At 58.1% G+C, this 23,597-nt stretch overlaps 5 protein-coding genes across 7 annotated transcripts in view; 1 reads left to right on the top strand and 4 right to left on the bottom strand.

Annotated features, from left to right (window-relative positions):
• Positions 1–3,177: 3,177 nt before the first annotated feature.
• NME6 (NME/NM23 nucleoside diphosphate kinase 6) lies at positions 3,178–5,819 on the bottom strand. 2 transcript variants are annotated; one of them, XM_088166102.1, is made up of 6 exons: positions 5,679–5,819; positions 5,474–5,576; positions 5,342–5,381; positions 4,839–4,999; positions 4,480–4,637; positions 3,178–3,406 (listed from the first exon to the last, which is right to left on the bottom strand). In XM_088166102.1, the coding sequence occupies exons 1-6, from the start codon at positions 5,775–5,777 to the stop codon at positions 3,281–3,283; spliced, it is 687 nt and encodes a 228-aa protein (XP_088022228.1). In that variant the 5' UTR covers positions 5,778–5,819; the 3' UTR covers positions 3,178–3,280. The 2 variants fall into 2 exon arrangements, with proteins under 2 accessions (XP_088022228.1, XP_014746289.1); XM_014890803.2 differs by lacking the exon at positions 3,178–3,406 and having other exon boundaries at positions 4,471–4,637.
• An 87-nt stretch (positions 5,820–5,906) lies between these two features.
• On the top strand, positions 5,907–10,318 carry LOC106862037 (RAB, member of RAS oncogene family like 2A). Its single transcript, XM_014890801.2, has 8 exons — positions 5,907–6,096; positions 6,202–6,231; positions 6,354–6,433; positions 7,663–7,742; positions 8,464–8,575; positions 9,189–9,286; positions 9,523–9,606; positions 9,875–10,318. Exons 1-8 carry the CDS (start codon positions 5,957–5,959, stop codon positions 9,953–9,955), a joined length of 705 nt encoding a protein of 234 aa, XP_014746287.2. The 5' UTR covers positions 5,907–5,956; the 3' UTR covers positions 9,956–10,318.
• Positions 10,319–11,105: 787 nt separating this feature from the next.
• On the bottom strand, positions 11,106–14,624 carry LOC106861997 (acrosin-like). Its single transcript, XM_088166100.1, has 4 exons — positions 13,650–14,624; positions 13,241–13,500; positions 12,599–12,744; positions 11,106–11,678 (listed from the first exon to the last, which is right to left on the bottom strand). Exons 1-4 carry the CDS (start codon positions 13,847–13,849, stop codon positions 11,280–11,282), a joined length of 1,005 nt encoding a protein of 334 aa, XP_088022226.1. The 5' UTR covers positions 13,850–14,624; the 3' UTR covers positions 11,106–11,279.
• Positions 14,625–19,083: 4,459 nt separating this feature from the next.
• On the bottom strand, positions 19,084–20,849 carry ATP6V1F (ATPase H+ transporting V1 subunit F). The gene is made up of 2 exons (XM_014890796.2): positions 20,500–20,849; positions 19,084–20,150 (listed from the first exon to the last, which is right to left on the bottom strand). Exons 1-2 carry the CDS (start codon positions 20,655–20,657, stop codon positions 19,949–19,951), a joined length of 360 nt encoding a protein of 119 aa, XP_014746282.1. The 5' UTR covers positions 20,658–20,849; the 3' UTR covers positions 19,084–19,948.
• A 636-nt stretch (positions 20,850–21,485) lies between these two features.
• FLNC (filamin C) overlaps positions 21,486–23,597 on the bottom strand; it is a 28,015-nt gene continuing 25,903 nt past the window's right edge. For both annotated transcript variants that reach the window (XM_014890747.2, XM_088166031.1), the window contains 3 exons: positions 23,134–23,352; positions 22,444–22,653; positions 21,486–22,137 (listed from right to left, as the gene is read on the bottom strand). In XM_014890747.2, the coding sequence (XP_014746233.1) occupies positions 21,950–22,137; positions 22,444–22,653; positions 23,134–23,352 (617 nt within the window). In that variant the 3' untranslated portion in view covers positions 21,486–21,949. The remainder of the gene's footprint in view (positions 22,138–22,443; positions 22,654–23,133; positions 23,353–23,597) is intronic.

Raw genomic sequence — 23,597 nt, 5'->3', positions numbered from 1 at the left:
GTGGGTCCTCTCACATGGGCACACAGTCCTCCCAAAACTGCTGCAGTGTGGATCACTCTTGCACAGGCTGCAGTCATCCAAGGCCAGGCTGCTCCAACCTGAGAGCAGAGACCCTCTCTCTACTGGGTCTGCCACTGTGGAGGATCACAGCCTCCTCCAGGCATCCACCTGCTCACATCTCTGCATCCCCCTGGATCCCCGTGGGCTCTGGGTGGATCTCTCCATCCCCATAGATCTCTGCATCCCCCTGGATCCCCGTGGGCTGTGGGTGGATCTCTCCATCCCCATAGATCTCTGCAGCCCCCATGGATCCCCGTGGCTGCAGGGGCACAGCTGCTTCCCCATGGTCTCACCAGGGCCTGCAGAGGAATCTCAGCTCGGTGCCTGGAGCAGCTCCTGCCCCTCCTTCTTCACTGACCTTGATGTCTCCACGTTGCTTCCCTCACATGTTCTCACCTCCTCCTCTTCTCTAGCTGGTATTTTAATTGCTCCTCCCTTTGTTTTGACTTTGTTCTGAAATCTGTTATCACAGAGCTGTTACCATCACCTCTAACTGGCCCAGACTTGGCCAGCAGCCTGTCCGTCCTCAGAGCCATCAGGGACTGGCTCTGCTGGACATGGTGGAAGCTTCCAGCAGCTTCTCACTGGAGCTACCTCTGTGGCCCTCCTGCTACCAAAAACCAGGCCATGCAAAACTAACACATCAACCTCTTGCCTCTGTGAATCACATATTTAAGAAGAAAATCAAAACAAAGTGGGCACAGGGTTGGTTTTTTTCTAGCCAGGGAAGAGGAGGAGAATATGTGAGGGAAACAACATGGAGACACCAGGGTCAGTGGAGAAGGGGAGGCAGGAGGTACTCCAGGTGCCAGAGCTGAGATTCCTTTGCAGGCCACGGTGAGACCATGGTGTGAAGTGTTTCCTCACAGTCTTTATCTCAACTTATGAACCCTTCTTGTCATTTGTTTCCTTCCTCTGCCCAGCTGTGCCAGAGGAGGGTGGGTGAGTGACTTTTGTGGGTGCCTGGTGTTTGCCCAGTGTCAAATCACGGCAGCCTCTCTCTGCTTCAGCCTTTCCCATGTTATCAGCTTCATTTGCCTCAGCTTGCTACATCCACATCCAGAGAAATATCAGGGAGCAAACTGGCAGTGCCAGAGGGAAAGTTTTGTCTTATGCCCAAGATGATTTTGATTCCCATCCCCTTCCAGGTGGGAAAGGTGGGATGGTTTAAGGGCATAGTGAAATATAAGGTGTCCTCTATCTGGGCTGCCCCACCTGTCAGCCAGCGAGTCTGCAGGAGTGTGTCCTGTTCCCTGTGGAGCAACCCCCAGAGCAGAAATACCAAATCTAGCCCAGGTAAGGCAGAAGGGATGTGAGCTGTGGGACCTTTGTCAGTTGCTGTGGCCCTGGATCTCATCCTGGTCAGGGAAAAGAGCAATGGGAAAGCCACATTTGTGTTTTTTCCAAGGAAAGGTTTCCATTTTTAGGATAAGCCATGTTTGCAACATGGACCAGAGAAACATGAACATGGTCTGTGTGTCCCTTTTGGGCACAGGTGTGTCTGTCCCTGGGAGCTGTGCCCTCCCTCACAGCTTCTGCTCTGGCCTGGCTCAAACTGTGTCCTGTGATTCTGTGACAGCTCGTGTCCTCTGTGCCTGCTGGAGGCTCCTGAAAGGGCCCCTGACTCTTCATCACAGATGTGAGGGAAAGGCTGGGCAGCTGGGAATCAGGACCATGGCAGAGCAGGTACACACCTGGGGTGTGCCATGAGTGAGTGAACAGGAAAGAGAGAAGAAGAAATAAGCAGAAAAGCAAAGCTCAGCCCAGCCCCCTGTGCTGTGTCATCTTCCCCAGAGACTGGGAGAGACTGGGCAGAACCTGCAGGGAAAGAGGGGAGAAAAGATGCTGAACCTGGGAAAATAGAGGAAAGGTGTTTCCCCAGATGTTTCTTTAATCATTATCTTGGCTTTTCCTTGTTATCTGAATCAGTAACTAAAAATCTGTGTTACAGCAATAAATCAAGTGAAATTCCTCAAGCTGAGAGGGTTCTGCCCGTGATGGCAGGGACTGAGGCCAGGCCTGGGCTGGGATCAGCACTGATCTCCCTCTGAAGTCTTTGCTTTCCTTCTTCACAGGCCAAGCTGTGTCGTCCCCTCCAGTGCTGGCACAAACCTGCTCAATTCTTCCAAGAGCAGGTCAAGTTCAGGCCCAAAGCTCACCAGTCCCTGTGAGAGGCTCTGGCCCTGTTCCACACTCGAGGTGTCTGCAGCTGCCTGGGCTGGACGTTTTGCAGCAGCACCTGGGGCAGAACCTGCTGCAGACACACAGCAGTGACCAGCCCTGTGCACAGACCTGTGCTCCCCTGCAGACCCACCCCACAGGGACCTGCAGCTTCTAGGAAAAGCCAGGGATCCCAAACTGCCCTTCACAGCTGTACTGAGGTGCCACACTGTCTCAGTTTGATTGGGAGACTCATTTATTGCTGTAACACACGCCCATCAGCATGGAATGGCCATAAAGCTCACCCAGCTCCATGCCCTTGCCATGAACAGGGATGTCACCCACTACACCAGCCTGATCTAGGCCCATCCAGCTCAGCCCAGGAAACTGCCAGGGATGGGACAAGCACCACTGGAAAAACAAAAAATCACTTACTGCATATTTACAAGGAAGGGAAAATGGAAAAAAACCAAACAAAAACAAAACAAACCCACTTTGATAAGAGCCCTCAAAGCAGAGTTACTTGCGACACTCCAAAAGACTTGGAGACCAAAAATCAGTTTTGACACTGTCTCTGCATCAAACACCAAGTGTTTCAACCTCAGGTCTCTGATAGAGTTTGGTGGACAGCTTTAGATTCGCACAATAAATTCTCTGTCTGGGGCAATGGGCTGCCCAGTCTGAGCACCTGTGCTCAGGTACAGCCTCAGGTCCAGGGCAATGTCAGGAGACACCCACCAGGTACCTGAACCGAGGTGACTGTGAGGTGGTGTCATTCTGTGACAACCCTGCGGGGAGAGTTCTCTGGCAATGTTCAGAAGGGCCCTTTCCCAAATGTAACCATTGCAAGCGGGTAGGAAAAACACCAAAACTTCAAAAATGTCGTGTGAGCCAGGAATTACCAGTTAATGATATTCCCAAGGAATATCCAGAAAGGAAAGGGCAACATAAAAGAAGAAAGGTGAAAAATAGTTAAGTTTAATAGTTACAAGAAAAACACACGTATCTGAGCAAAACCTCCAGGAATCAATAAAACAACCGACAAAATATCAATGAAGTATCAACAGCACTGGGGACAGCAGCTCTCAGACCTGTGTGAAGACACACGGGATCCTGAGCTGATCCACTCTGGACACTGCTGAGGACAGGGACAGCAGTGATGTCCTGCAGAACCCTGGATCTGTACCTGGAACAGAACAGCGACCATTTGATCCCAGGCAGGAGGAGGAGGGAACACGAACACAGATGAGTTTAACCATGGCAGCTCTGGGCAGTGCTCTCACCACAGAGCATTATCATCACCACCCAACACCTCATGGAGTTCTGGAAGCACCTGGAGAGTCCCTGCCTTGGCTCTGTGATGTACCAGGGCACTGGCACATCTCAGCTCAGCTTTCCTGCCCCGAGCACAGCACAGCACAGCACACCTTCCCCAGCCTAAGCGTTTGGGACTGCTCAAAGGAAATTCCCTCAGTACAAGGCACTGCAACTGAAATGGCAGCGCTGTAAGGAGCCTGTAGGGAGACAGCACAAATGAACTGAAATCCCGTCCAGGAACACATCTGACATGGCACAGAGAGCATAATCAGCCTGCCAGGACCTGGCTCTGTACCTCCCAACTAAACCCTCCTGCACCACCCTATCATCATTCCATTACATATCCGGGTAATTCAATGGCCTTGTCCGTCCCATTTCCCAAGGACGGGGAACTCAGGCCATGGGCACTGAGGGCTCCAGGCGATCTCACATGAAGAGCTACTGACAAAGCTCCTCATTTCCCAGCCCAGCTGCAAGTGAGCAAGGACAGGACAGTTCATCTTCCCCTGCTGATGCCTTTCTTCATGCTCTTTTTCCTTCTTTTCTCCCTAAGGCACTGTGGGAACCGCCAGCAGGGAGAACCTGAGGCTTCCTATCAGCAAACCCAGGCCAATCCCATCTGGAACAAGCAACTAACTCATCCTTCACCTGGCCCTTGGCAATTCACCTGTCCTGTTCACACCCAAACAAGCTCAGGGGGCCAGTGAGCTGCATGGCCAGACTATCAGCATAAGCACTGCTGGGGGAATTCTTCCTACAGCACCCCACCAATAATCTGATTGCAGGTGGCACAACCTCATCTCGGGCAGCACAGCGTGCACAAGGCTTTCCCTCTCCCCCGCTTCCTGAAACACAGCACAGCTCTGTATCTGGCGCCCCAAGAGTGCCCACAGATGCTTCTGGGCCAGCACACCGGGCCCTGCCGGGGGTAGCTCAGGTCACCTCTGCCTGCTGTGGCCCGAGCACGCGGTGCACACGCTCCTCGGCGCTGTAGTACAGCTGCCCACGCCGCAGATGGGGCTCGTCCTGCTCGTACCAGCGCTGCTCATCAAACTCGGGGAAGAAAAAGGCAATTTCTCTGCTGGCTGAGGCAGGCGAGTCTGTCAAAAGACAGGGAAAGGCAATGAGAAAGAGAGAGGTCAGTTTGCCACCACAAACACATGCTGGACTCCAAAGGCACCTGGCTAGGCTGCACCTGGCCAGGTGTGCATAGGGTCTGCAGAAGGGAAATAATTGTTCACTTGGAGCCCTCAAGCTAAAGCAAAGGCAGACAAAGAACCATCCAAGAATGCCAGGCCTACCTGAGCCATGGGTTGTGTTCCTAGTGTCTGTGAGACCGTAGGCACCTCGGATGGAGTCCGGGTCACTGTGTCGGGCTCGGAACACTTTAGTGGGTCCCATCAGGGATCTCCAGAGAGGGACAGCGTTCTCATGGGCCAGGATATAAGCCCACATGGGGCCACTGCGGCAAGGGCCCAAGAAGAGCAGGAGAAAAGTTTATAAAGAGTTCGTTACAAATAAGTTATTTATTCGTCCTTACAAACCTGCACAGTACAGCTGCCGTGGGCTGCCACGCCGGGCCCTGGCGTGCCCTGCCAGGCCATGGGGACGGGCACAGCCCTCCCACAGCATCGAGCCCACGGCGGTGACACTGGTGACCCACTCCGCCACCTTCGGGGGGTGCCACCCACGCGGTACCAGCGCTGTCACAGCAGGCTAGGATCCCGGCACTCCCCCCCGCACAGCCCAGCGAGCCCCTCACACACGGGTCACCCGCAACGCCCCGCACACCCGCGGCACGGACCTGGCCATGAACTCCACCAGCCGCTGGTAGAAGAAACGCCCTGCGGAGAGACACGGACCGAGTCGGCACCGGCCCGGGAGCACCGAGCCGGGTCAGCATCCCGCTCCGGCAGCCCCTGAGGCTCGCTCGTACCTGCGTGCTCCCGGTAGAAGCGGCGGCTCTGCTCCGGGCCGCACCGCAGCTCCTTGGCGCGGACAATGAGGAACCGGTGCCGGAGGATGGCGGCGTGCACGGCCTGCGGGAAGAGGCGGCGCTAGAATGGCGGACCGTGGCGAGGCCGGCTGTGCTGTGCCGTGCCGTGCCGTGCCCGGTCCGGTGCGGTCTGGCCCGGCCTCACCTCGCGCACGAGCGGATGGGCGACGGCGTCCGGCTTGAGCAGCGCCAGGGTCAGCTGCAGCCGCCGCGCTCCGCCCCGCGGGGCCGCCACGGCCGCCATGGCCGCGGGGAGCGCAGGGGCGGGGCCGGGATGGGGCGGGGCCGGGATGGGGCGGGGCCGGGATGGGGCGGGGCCGGGATGGGGCGGGGCCGGGATGGGGCGGGGCCGGGATGGGGCGGGGCCGGGATGGGGCGGGGCCGGGCCGCGTCGCGCGGCAGCCGGGACGCGCAGGCGCTGCCATGGCGACGGCGGCGGAGGAGCAGAGCCGGGACGCGGCCCGGGAGGAAGGCCCGGATGTGGCGCGGGATGAGGCCGCGGCCGGCGCTGAGGAGATGGTGAAGATCATCTGCCTGGGCGACAGCGCCGTGGGCAAGTCCAAGTGCGTGGGGCTCGGGGGTCCTGCGGGTTCGGGCGGGGATCCCGCGGGTTCGGGCGGGGCAGCGGCGGCGCCGCGGGCTGACGGCGGCCCGTGCTCTCTCCGCAGGCTGCTGGAGCGGTTCCTGCTCGATGGCTTGTATCCTTGAGAACGGGGAAGCGGGGGAGCGGTGCGGGCACGACGGGAGGCGGTGCCGGCCTGGCCCGGTGGTCGCGGCGGAGCGGGGTCTGCGCCTCCGTGAGCTCCTTAACGCGCCGCAGCCGCCCCCAGCAGGTGTCCACGTTCGCCCTGACGCTGTACCAGCACCGCGCCCGGGTGGGCGGGCAGGAGATCCGCGTGGGTGAGTGGGGCCAGCCCGGGAGGTACGGGATGTTCCCGGCCATAGGCGGTGCCATGGCAGAGGGAACAGCTGGGAAGTGGAGATCCCCTCGGTCTGGGTCTTGGGTAGGTGTTTTGATAGACGACAACATCGTGACAAATCTGGTGCCCTTCTGTGCCGCGGCTGCAGCATAGGTGGATGGGGCAAAGTGATTGCCATCATCCCCCTGGGATTGGCAAAGTGTACGGCACTGTCCCTACGATGTCCTGGGCTCTGAGCTGGAGAGATAGGGATTGAATGGATGGGTGGACAGTCGGAGGATAAAGAATGGTCTGGATGACCGCATGGAGTCACTAGTCATGGCTCATTGTTCTTGTGGAGACCTGGACAAGTGGAGTCCCTCGGGGTTAGGGCTGGAGCTGACACTGCTCAACATCTTCGTTGTGACATGGACAGTGAATGCAAATATGGTCTGATGTATTTTGGGCAGTTTAAGGAAGTCACTGTCCAGCAGTGAGACACAGTCCAGTCAGACACAGTATCAGTGCAAAAGAATCCCTAAGGAAACTGGCTCATCTGGCTTTGGGTACTGCGCCACACTTGGGTCCAGCTGACAAGAGGTGTGACTACACTGAGGTGCTTAACTGAAGCTGTGCCAATTTATACAGCAAACCAGACTCAGATGTGAGCCTACAAACCCAGTGAGAGGTGGAGGATCTCCACCTGAGCTGCACTAACAGCAAAAGGCATGGTGGTGTCTAGGTTTGCCCCATGATATCTAGTGTACACAAAACTTCATGGACTGGGACCTTCTTTGCCTCTGGCTGCCTTACCTTCAGCATTTCAGAGTGAGTCCTGCCCCTGGGAGAGTGGAGTCAGATGTCTGTGAGAGGAGCTGGAGCATTTCCCATGGCAGGGCCCCGGCTGACTATTACTGGGTCAGAAATCAGCAGTGTCCAGCAGTTTTTAGAGTTTTAGGTAGTTTCCTGTTGTCATCCCTAGTGACAGAGTGCCAGACATTGCTACTGCTGTTTGCCCTTCTTCCTGTCTTGGTCCTGCTGTCCCATACAACTGATGTCACTGGTGGCTTCTGCTTTGTTGGGTCAGTGCCAGCACAGCCCACAGCCAAACACAATTTCTTAACACTCCTGTGTCCCTGAGCAGGTGGGCTGGCTCTGCCTCCTGGGTGTAAGTTGTAAGAAAACAGAGCTCGGTGAGTTGTGTCATTCTGAGCTGTTCTTGCATTGCAGACTTCTGGGACACAGCCGGCCAGGAACGGTTCCGGAGCATGCACGCCTCCTACTACCACCAGGCCCATGCCTGCATCATGGTGAGGGGGTCTCAGCTGGGGGATTTGGACTCAGGATGGTCTCAGTGACACTTGGCCTTTGTGTTACTTTTATGGCTACACTGCCATGTGTTCCTTGTTTCTCTCCTAGATTGTTTTTTCTTCTCTCACCAGATAAACCCCCTGTAGATGGACCCCCTAAGATGTAGCTAACCCCCTGGTTAGCTCTGGTCTGTCTCTCCTGGTAATACTTTCCTCTATCCCCTGGATCTGCTGTCTTCTTAGTGTCCTCATGTTTGCTCCTGTTCCCAGTTTTGTTGGCTCCTCACCTGTTCAGATCTCTTGGTTTGTCCTGTCGCTCTCACTTTCCACTCTTCCTCACCACTTGGATGCCCTAGTGATTTTCATTGGTGGTTTAGTTGTCAGAACAGAGAAGGCCACATCTGATCCTGCTTGGCACAAACTGTTCTCAGTGCCAGCTCCCTGTGTGGGTGGCAGGGACTTGTACAGGACACCATGACAATGTAAAGGACACCAAGGGGTTGTTTCCTGCTAGCTGGGCTTGGGGATACTGTCTCTTTCTCTTTCACTCTTTTTAATAACACCCAGTTCCCTTTGTCTTTTCTTCCTGGGAACATTCTGAATTCTGTCCTTGTGTTGGTCGGAGCTGTCCTGGGTTGGCCCCACAGATTGGTCAGAGCTGTCCTGGGTCAGTCAGAGCTGTGCTGGGTTGGCCCTGGGATAGGTGGTTCTCTTTTGGAAGGTGTTTGATGTGCAGCGGAAGGTCACCTACAAGAACCTGAACAGCTGGTACAAGGAGCTGAGGGAATTCCGCCCAGAGATTCCATGCATTGTAGTGGCCAACAAGATTGATGGTGAGTATACCTTCTGCTCCCAACTTGCCAGAGTCGTGGTGGGATTTGCTCTTGTCCTGAGAACGAATGTCTCTTGTCTGTTGGGTCCAGAGGATTTCCTCAGTCCCCCGGGGCTGGGTCCTGTGCTGACCTCAGCTGCTTGTGCTACAGGTGCTTGTCCTGTATCACCAGCAATTAAAAGTGCAAATTTGATCCATTTCAGTTTTATTCAAGTGTTGTTCTTCCAATTCTGTGCTTACCACACTGCCTATTCTATCCATCAAGAATCCAAAAGTTATTGGAGTGGCACCTGGTCAAAAATGGCAGGAAAAGGAGGCAAAAGCTGTGGCTTCCCTGGATCGGTCAGGGATGGCTTTGGTGCTTGCTGCTCCTTCAGTCTACACAGACTCCTCTGTGCTGAAGTGTCTCAATGTACCTGCTCAAACTGTTCACCTGGCTCTGCTGGAGGCTGGAGCATTCCCTTCCATGGGGAATGCCAGCCAGTCCTTAGTGATTGCTGTCACTGGGCTGTGGCTTGTCTGGGTCAGCAGGGGCTGACGTGTCACACAGAAGACACACACCTTCTGGACCTCCTGCCAGGTCTGACTGACCATGTCTTCTTTGTCTGCCTCAGCGGATATGAAGGTGACCCAGAAAAGCTTCAATTTTGCCCGGAAGTTCAGTTTGCCCTTTTACTTTGTGTCTGCTGCTGATGGCACCAACGTTGTGAAGGTGAGATGGGCATTTGACTGCTGTACTTGGTGTCCATGAGGCCCTTGGCAGCCCAGGGACACGGGCTGCTGTGGGCACAGAGAGTAGGAAATGGTCCATGTGAGACACTGGTGGCTATGGAGAGCTGCACAGGGGTTTTTTTTCCCTTGGGATGTGGGAACAGTGTCCATCTGCTACAGAAACCCAGTGCCCATGTGCCCCATCCTGTGAGTGATGGGCCTTGTCCTTCCCACCAGCTGTTCAATGACGCCATCAGACTGGCCGTGGCTTACAAGCAGCACTCGGGAGACTTCATGGACGAGGTCCTGCGGGAGCTGGAGGTAGGGAAGGCTCTGTCCCTGCTCTGTGGTGAGTCCTGTCAGATGAGCAGTTCTGCCCTTTTTCCACTGTGGCAAACGAGGGAAAGCGTTGCCTCTGCTGGTGATCCTGGAGGCTTTGTGTGCTGCTCATGTCTGGGCTGGGAGGAGGGAAGTGGGAACCATCACAAGAGCTCTCACTGCCCTAGGCGGAGTCTAAAAGAGCCGCAGCAGTTACAGTTGTTGCAGTCTCTGCCATTTCTCAGCAGTTTCTTGTCCTGCTCCTTTCCAGAGCTTTGACCTGCCGAAGACAAGCAAGGATTTGTTGGATAAAGGGAAGAGCTGCACTGAAGAGGAGCCCTCATCTGCCTAGGCCTGGACTCGTAGGCTGGTTTTCCCTTGGCTCTGGACTTCTGGAGCCTGCACAGAGGACAGTGATGTTTCTCGTGCCCTGGAGCTGTGGTGAAGGGCAGCTGGGCCTCTTCCCTTCTTGTGGGAGTCTACCTGGGCAGGATCTTCATTGGCTCAGCCCTCACTGCTGCACATTTCGCTTAGGAGAGGGATGGGAGAATCCAAGTGATTCCACAGGGATGGTCACTCAATCCTACTGCTCCTTCAGGACAGAGCTGGCTAGGAGAAGTGGGCTCTCTTGGACTTGCAGGAAGGATCCTGCCCAGATGCTGTAGTGGTACCTGCTGAAGAAACCAAACACTAAAGGATATTTTTTACTAAGCTATGAGATGGCATCCTCCCTGCACTGCTGCTGAAAGGAGGCAGGTCCCAGGTGGTATAAGGCCACGGTCCAGCCCAGCCTGCTCCCAGCTGAGCTGGTGCTGCCTCAGTCCACCCATGACCTGTGCTGCAGCATCCCTGGGCTCCTATCCCCATTCTGCCCCAGAACAGCCAGATCCCATGGGCTGCTGAGCACAGGTTTCTCCTTCCAGGTCCATAGAGCTGACACAGGTGGGCTCACACCCATGGGCTGGTTCTGTCCCAGATCGTTGGATGTGGCTGTGGCTCTTGTCTCTGTACGTGTGTGTGCACAAGATGCTGCATTCCACATTCTTAGACAATCACAGAATCATGGAATGCTTTGGTTTGAAAGGGATCTTAAAGGTCATCTCATTCCATGCCCTGCCATGGGCAGGGACGCCTTCCACTATCTCAGGTTGCTCTAAGCCCCATCCAACCTGGCCTTGGACACTTCTAGGGATCCAGGGGCAGCCACACCTTCCCTAGGCAGCCTGTGGCCAGGTCCTCACCACCCCATGAGTAAAAACTTCTTCCCGACACCTCATCCAAGTCTCCCCTCCTCTAGATTTAAACCATTCCTCCTTGTCCTGTCACAACCTGCCCATGCAAAAAGCCACTCTCCCCCATTATTATAACCTGCTTCAGGCACTGGAAGGGGCACCGAGGTTTCCTTGGAGCCCTCTCCAGGCTGAAGAATGAATGTGAACAGCACAGCAGATGGACAGACAGCAGGGACCCTGCGGGTGCACTGAGCAGAGCTGTAAGCACGGTTAATGGTGAACACAGAAACTTTACTTCAACACCTCAGTCACGGCAGCATTGCTGTGGCTGCAGCAGAGCAGCATGGGCAGGACAGAGAAGCCTCTGGCTCCAAGGCTACCTTTGGCTCAGTAGGAAATGCCGTGGTCCACTGTAGCCTTGGATCCTGCTCATCCCCCTGCTGCTCAAGCTTTTTTGTCGTTCAGAAACTGCAGGAACTCCTGCAGCAGATTCCAGAATTGCACCAGGATCTGGTGTGGGAATGCCACAGGCAGTGATGTGCCTGAGGATGTCACCGCTGGTCTCTGGCTGTACTCAGGGGTCAAGTTGATGTCTTCCTCTGGCTCCTCTGGCTTCACGCGCTGCTCAGGGACTGAGGTGATGTCTGACTCTGGTGCTGGACCAGCTCTTTCTGCTGAGCTCAGGCCCGTCTGGAGCAGGATCCAGTTGTAGAAGTGTTGAGTGGAGGTGTAGATCCCGGGGTGCCTGGCTCTGTCACAGCCTCTTCCCCAGCTGTTCATGCCCACGAGCCAGAAGTAGTCAGCTGTGTTGTCCTTGCAGACGAGGGGACTCCCGCTGTCCCCCTGTGCCAGGAGAGAGGGCTCAGTGGCTGTGGGGGGCTGCTGCCAGCCTCAGGGCTGGCTCCTCTCTCCCCTCCCCAGGGCTGGCTCCTCTCTCCCAGCCTCAGGGCTGGCTCCTCTCTCCCAGCCCCGGGCCTGGCTCCTCTCTCCCCTCCCCAGGGCTGGCTCCTCTCTCCCAGCCCCGGGCCTGGCTCCTCTCTCCCAGCCCCGGGCTGGCTCCTCTCTCCCCTCCCCGGGCCTGGCTCCTCTCTCCCCTCCCCGGGCCTGGCTCCTCTCTCCCAGCCCCAGGGCTGGCTCCTCTCTCCCAGCCCCAGGGCTGGCTCCTCTCTCCCAGCCCCGGGCCTGGCTCCTCTCTCCCAGCCCCAGGGCTGGCTCCTCTCTCCCAGCCCCAGGGCTGGCTCCTCTCTCCCAGCCCAGGGCTGGCTCCTCTCTCCCCTCCACAGGGCTGGCTCCTCTCTCCCAGCCCAGGGCTGGCTCCTCTCTCCCAGCCCAGGGCTGGCTCCTCTCTCCCAGCCCCGGGCCTGGCTCCTCTCACCCAGCCCCAGGGCTGGCTCCTCTCTCCCAGCCCAGGGCTGGCTCCTCTCTCCCCTCCCCAGGGCTGGCTCCTCTCACCCAGCCCCAGGGCTGGCTCCTCTCTCCCAGCCCCAGGGCTGGCTCCTCTCACGCAGGTTCTGCTCAGGATCTGGAGCCTCCAGCCCTTGGCTGGGAGCACTCGGGGGCTCCCCCGTCTCTCCCATGGGTCCCAGACGTACAGAGGACAGATGTTGTGGGGTCACAGCCACCCTTTGAGTCTGCTGGGGGCACTGCATGGGCTTTGTGGGCAGGACCAGGCCTTGGGGACAAGGGGACATAGGACAGGGACCTGTGGGTGGGAAGGGAGGGGTGGACACGGGACAGGCTGGGCCATGTTTGGGGGCTCCTACCTGGCAGGTGTCGATGCCACCGTGTGGGTACCCAGCACACAGGTTGTCAGCATGAACAGCCCCTGCATACCACGGGCTGCTGTTGCAGACCTCCGTGTCCATGAGGTGGACCTTGGACTCCTGAAGCGCCATGCCTGTTCTCTGAGCTGTGGGCACAGAGGGGAATGAACCCCCAGCACCTCCGTACCCATCCCCTCCCCTTCCCTGGTCCTGGCTTTGTCTTCAGAGTGATGTTGTCCAGCTGTGTCCCTGCTGTTGGCTCTGGGGAAGCGGCCAGACCCATCTCCCCAGAGGCTTCCCGGGGCCAGCAGGAACTGTTTGGGTATGAAGGGACCTCACAGCTCATCCCATTCCATGCCCCGTCTTGGCGGGGACTTGGCGGACTTCCCCCAGCCCGGGCTGCTCCGAGCTGGGCTGTGCTGACATCCAGAGCTGGGCTCTGTCTGTGCCCAGCCCGTGTCCCCAGGGTTCCCAGCCCGTGTCCCCGGGGTGCCCAGCCCGTGTCCCCAGGGTGCCCAGCCCATGTCCCCAGGGTGCCCAGCCCGTGTCCCCGGGGTGCCCAGCCCGTGTCCTCAGGGTGCCCAGCCCGTCTCCCCAGGGTGCCCAGCTCCCATCAGAGCACACATCCTGTTCAGAACTCACCTCTGGCAAGGTTCCAGCCGGCGATGTAGCAGGATTTCAGCTCTGAGACCCTGAGCGAGGCATCGGGCACACAGCCCAGCTGGATGTAGTCGCTGCACTCCACGGGCTGGTCCAGCTCCAGCAGGGCGATGTCGTTCCTGGCTGTGGCAGGCACGTAGTGCTGGTGCACCAGGAGCCTCTGGATGTGTCTGACCGCGGCCTCGGGGCCCAGCTGAGTCAGATCTGTGGCCCCAATCACAACCTCCCAGGTGGAGACATCCCTGGGGAGCAGATGGAGAGAGGGGTGACAGGGAGCAGAGCCACGGGCTGCTGCAGCCCAGCAATTCCCAGACAGGGAAGAGGCACGGGGTGCTGTGACCTGGGCACCTGCCCGTGCTCTGGGGACATCTCTGTCCCTGCTGTCTCTTACCCAGCCCTGGCGAAGCAGTGTGCGACCGTGAGGACCCACTGGGGGCTGAGGAGGACACCCGTGCACATGTGCCACGTGCCGTTCTCCCACGTGGCCTGGATGCTGACAATGCCGGGCCAGGCCCCTGACTGGGCACTGGTGCCACCCACAGCATGGGACATGTCCTCGGCAGAAGCCACGGAGCTGTGGTCAGAAGCCATGGGCTGGAGCCCGCAGGTCTCTCTGGAAGCGCAAAGCCATCACTGCCCTGCTCGGGGACAGCAGGGACAGAGAATCCCAAGGGGAATCTGTCCCCCCAGTGCTGCCAGGGAACCCCCTGAGTGTCCCCTGAGCCCTCTCCCAGAGCCTGGGGCCACTGACCTGCAGGTGTCCCAGGTGGCCCCCACGGGCCAGGCCAGGGCCAGCAGCACGAGCAGCCCCAGCAAAGCCATCGGTGCCAGCGCAGGTGGCAGAGGCAGAACCGAGGTGTCACCTGCAGTGCAGCCACCACCACAGCACCCACAGCCTTCGTGGTGCTCACAGTGCCCCCAGCCAGGGCTGCTGTCACAGAGGAGCCGGTTCTGTGTCCTGGGCATGGCAGGGAGGGGCAGCAAAGTCATAGAGACATGGAATGCTCTGAGTGGAAGGGACTTTAATGACCATCCAGTGCCATCCCTGTCATGGGCAGGAACACCTTCCACTGTCCTAGGCTGCTCCCAGCCCCAATGTCCAGCCTGGCCTTGAACACTTTGGGGATCCAGGCCATTTTTCTTGTGTCGTATCACATGCTCTTGTCCAAAGTATCCCTCCAGCCTTTTTCTAAGACCCCTTAAGTACTGGAAGGGGCAGCAAAGTCTCCCTGTTCTCTATGGCTGACCAGCCATAACTCTCTCAGCCTGTCATGCCCTTCTCACCCTGAAAGAACATTTTAAATGTTGTGATCCTTGCTGTAAAACAGCAGTGCTCTGCTAGTTCACCTACAGTCACCTTTTACATCCATTTCACAAAGGCATCTGACTTTGATTAAATACCTCAAGAAATGAAAGTTTCCATTTTTTCCTCTGTAATTTCTTGAAGTATTTTGTGGGAGGATGGCTGAGGGTAAAAAGATAACACTATGAAATTATAGGGGAAAATACAGTTGCTGCTGTCTGGATGGAAGGCGGTCTGCACGCCTGATCTCCTTCACACAACACAATCCAAGAGAATCCGTGCTGCCCATGCTATGGGATGAGCCCTGGACAGGGGGGCTCTGGGCTGGGTCATGTCCAGCCCCCCCATCCACCAGCACTCCCAAGTCCTTCTCCCAGGGCTCCTCCATCTGCTCATTCTAAGCCTGGATTGAATCCAAAGGTCGCCCCAGGCACAGCATCTGCACTTGCTCTTGTCAAACCTCATGAGGTTCCCATGTGCCACCACTTGAGCCTGTCCAGGTGCCTCAGGGGGAGACCTGCCCCACTCAGCTTGGTGTCACCTGCCAACCTGCTGAGGATGCCTTCCATCCCTTCATCCTTGTCATTAATAAAGATATTAAATTCTTCCTACACATCTGTGATCTCAGGTTCTTCCTTCCCCTTTGGGTGAGACATCACAGGGGTGTTGGACAGAATGTGGCCAGCAGGTGGGGGGCGGATCCTGCCCCTCTGCCCTGCCCAGGTGAGGCCATACCTGAAATGTTGTGTTCAGTTCTGGGCTCCACAGCTCAGGAAAGACAAGGAGCTGCTGGAGAGGGTCAAGGAGGCCACAAAGATGATTCAGACTCTGGGGCATGTCTGTGATAAGAGACTTCAGGAGCTTGGCCTGGTTAGTCTGGAGAAGGCTGAGAGGGGATTCCATCAATCCATGCAAATATCTCAAATCACAGAATCACACAGAACCACAGAATCAATTACACTGGAGAAACCCTCCTAGACCACTGAGTCCAACCTGTGCCTGGTCCCCACCTTGTCAACCAGACCACTGAGTGCTACATTCAGTCGTTCCTTGGACACCTCTAGGGATTGGGACTCACCCCTTCCATGAAGAAAATTTTCTTGACGTCCAACCTGAACCTCTTCTGGCATAGCTTGAGGCTGCTCCCTCTTGTCCTGCCCCTTGTTCCCTGGGAAGCTGAACCTCCTCTGGCTCTACTCTCCTGTCAGGGAGTTCTGGAGTGTGAGAAGGTCCCCCTGAGCCTCCTTTTCTCCAGGCTAAGCCTCTCCAGCCCCCTCAGCTGCTCCTCATAGCATTCACCCTCCAGACCCTTCCCTGGACACAATCTAGCCCCTCAATGTCCTTCTTGAACTGAGGGACTGAGGACTAGTGGCCTCACCAATGCCAGGTTCAGGGGGACAATTACTTCTTCCCCACCAGCTCATTTTTAGGCACATAGGAACAGGCTGCTCCTGCATCTTACGGGTCTCCTTCTTAATGTATGCCCAGCCTTTCTGGAACCTTTTGTTTTTAAGGGCTGCTTTCCAAGGGACTTTCCAAATCAGTGTCCCAAACTGGCTGAAATTCACCCTCTGACAGTCTAGTGTAGAGGTTTTGCTGACACACCTTGTTACTTCAGCAAGGATTGAAAACTCTTTCATCTCATGGTCACTGTGCCCAAGATGACTCCGACCACCACATCTCCCAGCAGCCCTTCTCAGTCTGCAAACAGCAGGTCCGGCGGGGCCCCACCCTTGATCAGCTCCTCACCTACTGAGTCAGAAGTTCTCTGCCACACATTCCAGGAACCCCCCAGACTGTCTCCTCTCCATCATGTTGCTCCAGCTGACATCCAGAAGGTTAGACTCCCACAAGAACAAGGGCTGGCAACCACAAAACCAGCCAGCACTTCACAGAATAATTTATCTGCCTCTTCATCCTGGTTGGGTGGTAGAACAGACTCCCACCAGGATATCTGCCTTGCCAGCCTTCCCCTTGATTCTCACCCATGACCAGTCGACCTTATCGCCACTGCCAGCTAAGCTCAGTGACAGTCAAAACACTCCCAGAGTCATCACACCACCTCTCCTTCCCTGCCTGTCCCTTCTGAAGAGCTTGGAGCCATCCATTGCAGCATTCCAGTCATGGAGTCATCCTACATCAGAGCTTTGCTGCTGCACAATGGCCTCTGGCTCCTCCTGTGCTGCCCACACTGCTGCACTGGCACAGATGCACTTCAGCTAGGCTATCAATTTCTCCCCAGCACTGGCCTGCTACCCTCAGCTTCATCTCTAGTGAGCATGGTCTCATCCCTTTTTCCCTTCAAACCTAGTTTAAAGCCCTCTCTATCAGCCCAACCAATTCACAGGTTGGAACCCTTTTGCCTCTTCTAGGGAGATGAACCCCATCTGTCTCCAGCCTGGTGCCGTACAACCCCCCTCATGTTCAAAAAATCCAAAGTTCCACCAATGGCACCAGTCTTCAAGCCACTTTTTGATCCCATGGGTTTTCCTGTTCATTTTGGCATTCATCCCTACTACCAAAGGAATCAAGACTACCACCTCTTGTACCTTCAATCAGGCTTGTCCCTTCTTCAGTGCCTTTTAAGTCCTTTTTTGTTATCCTGGTACTTTTCTCATCAACCTCATCCCTGCTGACCAAGACAATGAGCAGTGGGCAGCAGTCAGTGGGCTGAATTAGTCCAGGGAGTCTCTCAGCAATGTCCCTTGCCTGGGCCTCAGGGAGGGAGCAGAGTGCCCAGTGGGATGGGTCTGGTTGGCAGACAGCCTTCTCTCAGTTCCCCCCAGAAGTGAGTCACCGACTACAATTACCCTTCTCTCTAAATAACTGTAGCTGTGATCTGTCTGATTAACTGCACTAATCGGGGAGACACACCAGGAACACCTTCTTCTCCACTCTCATCTACCTGACCCTCAAAATCCAGGACCTCCTCTCTGTTCTGTAAGGGCACCTGGAAAGGCAAGGGAAGCCAGGAGGGAATTCCCTCCCCAAGTAGGGACATGTTTCCGTTCCCCAGCTTTTAGGTCTCCTCCTGCCTGATGGCAACAGGGTAAGGGCTACTCTGACTCTTGCTGAGCTTTCGTGCACTGCATTTCTCTCCTGGATGGAAGGGTGCAACTCCACCAGTCTACTTCTCCTTCGCACTCCCTGATAATCCTCAGCCTCTCCACCTCCTCTTTAAGATCCTCCATCTGGTCACATCACATGCAGTGTTGTTTCCACTGTCCTCCAGTAGCAACAGTAGGCTCAGACACTCCCTGCAGTGGAGACCTGGACAGCTGCATGCTCCGTGGCAGCTCTTTCTGAGTCTCCACGCTCCTGCCAGCAATGGCTTTTGCCAGTGTGTGAACCACTGCTGGCTCTAATCAAGTTGGACGAGTGAAAAAAACAATCCCCACCTGAGGTGAGCTCAAGAGTCGGGAGGGTGGCAGTGCCATCCTACACACCTGCTGCTTGTCCACGTCCCATCTGCCTGCCCAGTCAGCACGCTCTGGGTCCTTGCACTGCCTGGAGCCATTTCGATGTCCCATGCTGCTCCTGGCAATGCCCCCTCTGTGCCTGACTGCTGCCAGAGCTCCTGAGTCCATGTGGAGCTTTGGACTGCTGCTCACGTGTCCACACAAATCTCTCACCTCAGGGGACTGCACTAATCCATACAAATACCTGAGGGGGGATCCCACCAACGCCCACAAATCTGCCACCAATCCCCATGACCCCCCCAAGGTATGAGGATGGTGCCAGACCCAGCCCAGTGGTGCCCAGCAAGGGGACAGGGAGTCAGGCCCTGAGCTCCAACACTCCCAGCTCAGCATGAGGCAGAATTTCCCTCCATCATGGAAGGACCAAGCCCTGCGACAGCTGCCTGGGGAGGGTGCAGGGTCTGCCTACATGGAGACATCCCAATCCACCTGGATGAGTATCACCTGCTCCAGGTGACCCTGCCTGGGCAAGGGTTGGGCTGGATCATCACCAGAGGGCCCTTCCCACTCATACTGTTGTGGGATTCTGTGTGTGATAAATGTGTGTGTGTGACACCTGTGTGGCCTGTGTGTCATCCGTGGCAACTGTGTCTGTGTCCACCTGTGCCCACCCACCACCCAGGCCCCTCAGAGATGTGAGCTCCCCCTCAACCCTCCCCAGCCTCAGGGACCCCTGCAGGTGTCACCCCTGTCCAAAGGGGCACAGCAGGGGCTGCTGAGGGGGTGTGGGGAGCCATGGGTACATGGAGGGTGGGAACAGAAACTTGGGGGCAGGGCCGGGTGGATGGGGCCCCCAGGCCCTCAGACCAATGCCCCTCAGGCCCTGGGATCACTGTGGGGCGTGGGCACTCACCCTGCTGTCCCCCCAAGGATGGGGGTTATGGGAGGGTCTCAGGGTACTCCTGTGCCCTGAGCCCTCCATGCCTCTGTCCCCCCATGCCCCATTGCATGTCCCTGTGCCACATGCCCAAGTCGCCCCCCATTTCTGTCCCCGCCATGTTCCCATCGCCCACAGCATCCCACAGAGCAGAACAGACAACGAGTGGTGTCAGCACATGTTGGGGACACTATCAGGGAGAAACACAGGGGACACAAGTGGCACTTGGGCACTGGGGGAGGACAATAAATAACCTTCCCCCCAGGTTCTGCTGGGGTTGAGGAGGAGCTGCAGGAATGGTGACAAGGTCATGGTGACAACTCCCAGTGTCCTTAGGGTGTTCCTTTGGCCCCCGCCCAGGCGTCCCTCGCTGCCTACAGGCAGGATCTGGCAGGATCTGGTAGGATTCAGCAGGATACGGTGGTGGCACTTCCCCCATCACGGGACACGGCTGAGACACAGTCACAGGTCACGCACAAGGTCCCCGTGGCTGCCCCAGGCACGCTCAGAGACACCCCAAGCGTCACCCTCAGACCCACCCCCAGCACCCCAAGGACAACTTGGGAACCCCAGGGACCCCCCAGCAGCACCCTGGGATGGGCTGGGGACTACTTGGGGTGGAGACTCCCAGGCATGGGGAACAACTGCCCCAGGTGGGCTGGGGGCCCCTGGGTGGGTTTTCTTGGGGTGGAGATCCCCAGGCCCAGTTTGTGACCCCGTGGGGTGCCAGGGGCTGTTTTGGGGCACCAGGGAGGGCGATCACAGGTTGTTGAGTGTGAAGAAGTTGAGGGAGCGGTGGGGGGGACTGTTTGAGGGTGCCGAGAAGGTACCGAGGATTGTTTGGGAGTGCCTGGGTGTGCCCGTCATCCATGGCGGGGAGCAAAGAGGCCACGGGCACAGGGGACAGCTTGGGGGTGCCGCGGGGGTTTGCACATACTGGGAGTATCGGGAGAACTGTTTGGGGGAGCTTAGAGGGAGATCTGGAGGGATTTGGGGGAGCGTCGGGAGGGCTTGGGGGGTCCTGGGAGGCTCTATCGCAGCTCATCGGGTGCGAAGAGCCCCCGGGCGCGGCGCAGCACAGAGTCCCGGGCCGGGTCGTAGGGGTGGTCCTTGGAGGGGATCTCGAGCACCGCGGGGAGCGCCCGGGCATGGGCTGCGACCGCCGGCCGGATCTGCTCCGCCAGGGCCTGCGAGATCAGGATCATGCCCACGTCCTCCCGCGCCAGGAAACCCCTGCGGGCAGGGAAACAAGGAGAGTCAGGGGACACACGGGGCCATGGGCGCCCCAGCGAGGTGGGACACGCTCCTCGGGACCCCTTGGAGCCCCTGATCCCCCAAACACTCCTGGCACCCTGACCCCAGACTTCTGCAAGCCCTCTCCCTCGCCTCCAGGAACTGTGACAGCCCAGACTCCAATACCTGCCTGGTTCCTCCTCAGAGACCCCGCTCGGGACCCACAAGACCACCACAGGGACCCCTCAGACACCCCCCAAACCTTGCTGACCCCCTGGCCCTTCTCAGACACCCCCAGACCACTCCTCAGACTGCCCCGTGCCCTCCCAGGCCGCCTTGCCCCACACACCGGAACGTCTCCTCGATCTCGGCCAGGCTCGTTTCCTTCTCCACCACCAGGAAGTTGGGCCGCCGGTGCTTGTCCAGCTCCCCGATGCCGCCGAGCAGAAACCCGGTCACCGTGTCCTCGTCGCCCATCACCGCGATCAGCTTCCCGCGGCCCGCCATGCCTGGGGCCCGCTGGGTACGGAATCCGCCGGGATCGGGACGCTGGGAAAGTCGCTGCCGGGACCCGGCGGGAGCGGGATGCGCCGCCGGGAGGCGGCTGCCGGATCAGGAGCGCCCGGGACTCAGCGGCTCCCAGCGCCGCTTCCGGCTCCCAGCGCCGCTTCCGGCTCCCAGCGCCGCGCTCCCGAACCGCCCCGCCCGCCGCTGCCCCGGCAACGCAGCCGAGGCCCCGCCCACCGCCGCCCGCTGGCCCCGCCCCGCCCGCCCCCGCGGCAATGCGCACGCGCAGAGCGCCGTGTCCTTGAGGGGTCGCGGGGTGCTGCTCTGCACTGCGCCCCCTACCGGAGGGCCCCCGGGCTGCCGCTGCTCTGCCATGGACTCCCCCCAGCACCCCCTCAGGACTCGCGCATTCTGCTCCAGACCCTCCCAGGCCGCACCCAGGGTCTTGTTCCAGACCCCACCATCTCACAGCAGGACCTCATAATCCCATCCTGCAGCCCCCAGAATCGTCCCAAAACACCCCCAGGAACAGGATGTCCTGCTCCGGACCCCCCTCCCGGGCCCATTATGCTGCCTGGACTCCCAGGACTATCCCCAAACCCTTCTGTGCTGTTCTGGACACCTCGGAATTCTGATGTCCTGCTCAGGACACCCCTAGATCTGGTGTCCTTCCCTAAAGTCCCCCAGGACCCTGGTGAGAGGAATGACAGATTTGTCTTTACAAACAAATTGTAGGTCTGCTGATAGATAAAACCAGACCTGAGAGACAGAAAAAACAATGGGAAGGATTCCACTGATTGATGAATGGAAAATGATATTTGTCTTTACAATCTCTAGGTTTGCTGATAAATTAAACTGGATATTGAAAGATGAAGCAGTGAGGAAAACCATAGATTCCATACTAATTGAAAACTAAAAGGGAGGGTTATACATTAGAGGGGAATCTTAGTTATCAGGTGTTCTGGGAAGTCTGTGCCTCTCAAGTACCTCAGTGCGTGGGAAAAGAGAGAGGGAAATGCGGCCGGGAAATTGGGATAAAAAGGAGGCTGCGTCCTCCAAAACTCTGAGAGACCCCAGGGGAGTGCCCCATGGCCTCTCCCTTTATTCGAATAAAGTAAAAGGACTCCTCTGTCTCCTTTTTGTACATAAACCTCTGCTGTTTGTGGATAAACTTTCCCGACCCTGGCAGGCTCCCAGCCCCACCCCCGGCGTGTCCTCCGCCATCACTCAGACACTCTTCCTCTCCCAGTGCTTTATTGGCAGCCCCGGCTCGCCCGGGCTGCGCGGGGGTCTCAGGCAGCGGTGACACGGAAGGGGCTCCCCGGGACGTCGCGGTCGCCCCAGCGCAGCAGCAGCACGTACTCGCCGCGCTCCCGCACGCTGTAGGTCACCGTGTACACGCGGTTCCCCTCGTGCTTCACGTGCACCTCCTCGCACGGGGCCTTGGGGCCGTGCACCCCCACCAGCAGCATGTTTGTGCCTGGGGGGACGACAGAGGCACGCTGAACCCTGAGCCTCAGACCGCACGCTCGCCCCGAACTTCCTCCCCTGCATCCCAGACCCTCCACCAGACTCCCCAACTTACCCACCCCATCCCCTCCCAGGCCCCCCCTTTAACCTACCCCGTCCTTTCCCAAGAGCCCCAGAATTCCCTGAACACCCCACGCACCCACCACCTCTCCTCCAAGCCCTCGCAGGACTCCCCCTGCTGAGCCCCCATCTGCCCTTCCAACCCCGTGCCCCGTCCCAGCCACCCCAACCTCCCAGGACCCCCCGTGCCCCTCACCGGCCTTGCTGCAGTCCACAGTGAAGTGGTTCTTGTGGCCCAGGCGGGCGGCTGCCAGCCCTGGCCCCCGGGCCACCACCTGCCCAGCGTCCGACGGGGCCTTGGTGACCCCCCCAAAGGCGGGGGGGCCCCGCGACCCCGCCCTCACCACTGGCTCCACCATCACTGTCGAGGTCTCATGCAGACTGTGCCCACCCGAGAGCCGTGGGCCTGGGGAGCACAGAGGGGACAGGGTCAGGCCCCACCATGGGGACATCCCCATCCCACCATGCTGGGGGGACATAAGGACATCTTTTGGGGACAACCACTCCTCCCCCTGGGACCCCCATCATGTAATCCTGAGGCTCCTACACCACGTCACCCCCAGGACCCCTTGTCACCACCCTAGGAACCCCCCTACCCTGGGGATCCTCTAGGGTGGCCCTCCTGCAACCCTCCATCATGCCCATCATCACCCCACCCTGGGGACCCCCATATTCTCCTCTCCCAATCTCCCTTACTGACACACCCCATCCTCGTGTCTACACCCACCCCATCTGTACAGTGACCCTGGCCTTGGAGGGGCTGCCCATGATGTGGTGGGGGTCCCGGTATCCCCACGTCCCCCTCAGCTCCTGTGTCCCTGCTGGTTGCCATGTTCCTTTCTGTCCCCATGTCCCTTTCCATCCCCATGTCCCCCCCCGTTCATACCAGTGACCTTGGCCTTGAAAGGGCTCCCCACAATGTGGTGGGGGCCCCCATACTTGATGGAGATGAGGTAGTTGCCAGGGGCCATCGGGGTGTAGGTGACGCGGTGACCCTCGGGGACCTCAGTACAGTCCAGCTCCACTTTGGAGGGGCCATCAATGGTGACAGCCAGTGCTCCTGCTCCTGCATTGGCTGTCTGTACCAGGAACTCTGAGGGCACCCCTGGGACACGGACATGGGGATGGCATCATGAGGGGGACCCCAGGCCACCGTGGTGGTCACCACACGTGGCCACGTTCCCATCATGGCAACTCCCATGGCCACAACCCCACTGCCACCACCATGGCCACATCTCCATCATGGCTGTGTCCCCACCACCATTTCATGGCCATGTCTCCACTGCCACCATCACAGCCGTGTCTGTGTCTCCACCCCCCTCCCGCAGCTGTGTCCCTGTCCCTGTCTCC

This window comes from Sturnus vulgaris, chromosome 5 (genome assembly GCF_052056855.1).
Source record: "Sturnus vulgaris isolate bStuVul1 chromosome 5, bStuVul1.hap1, whole genome shotgun sequence".
In the NCBI taxonomy this organism is placed as follows: domain Eukaryota; kingdom Metazoa; phylum Chordata; class Aves; order Passeriformes; family Sturnidae; genus Sturnus; species Sturnus vulgaris.
This window is presented reverse-complemented; position numbering and strand designations above follow the sequence as displayed.

Bases quoted from the DNA above. Each gene is read 5' to 3' on its own strand.
- NME6 (XM_088166102.1), bottom strand. From the start codon at position 5,777: ATGGCGGCCGTGGCGGCCCCGCGGGGCGGAGCGCGGCGGCTGCAGCTG. The intron at 5,000-5,341 runs GTCCGTGCCGCG...CCCTTGCCGCAG, and splicing joins CTGGTGGAGTTCATGGCCAG to TGGCCCCATGTGGGCTTATA. The intron at 4,638-4,838 runs GTAGGCCTGGCA...GTCTTTTGACAG, and splicing joins GAACACAACCCATGGCTCAG to ACTCGCCTGCCTCAGCCAGC.
- LOC106862037 (XM_014890801.2), top strand. From the start codon at position 5,957: ATGGCGACGGCGGCGGAGGAGCAGAGCCGGGACGCGGCCCGGGAGGAA. The intron at 6,232-6,353 runs GTATCCTTGAGA...AACGCGCCGCAG, and splicing joins CGGTTCCTGCTCGATGGCTT to CCGCCCCCAGCAGGTGTCCA. The intron at 8,576-9,188 runs GTGAGTATACCT...TGTCTGCCTCAG, and splicing joins AGTGGCCAACAAGATTGATG to CGGATATGAAGGTGACCCAG.
- LOC106861997 (XM_088166100.1), bottom strand. From the start codon at position 13,849: ATGGCTTCTGACCACAGCTCCGTGGCTTCTGCCGAGGACATGTCCCAT. The intron at 12,745-13,240 runs GTGAGTTCTGAA...CTGTGCCCACAG, and splicing joins CGGCTGGAACCTTGCCAGAG to CTCAGAGAACAGGCATGGCG. The intron at 11,679-12,598 runs GTAGGAGCCCCC...CTCCTGGCACAG, and splicing joins GTGGCATCGACACCTGCCAG to GGGGACAGCGGGAGTCCCCT.
- ATP6V1F (XM_014890796.2), bottom strand. From the start codon at position 20,657: ATGGCGGGCCGCGGGAAGCTGATCGCGGTGATGGGCGACGAGGACACG. The intron at 20,151-20,499 runs GTGTGTGGGGCA...CCCTGCCCGCAG, and splicing joins GAGATCGAGGAGACGTTCCG to GGGTTTCCTGGCGCGGGAGG.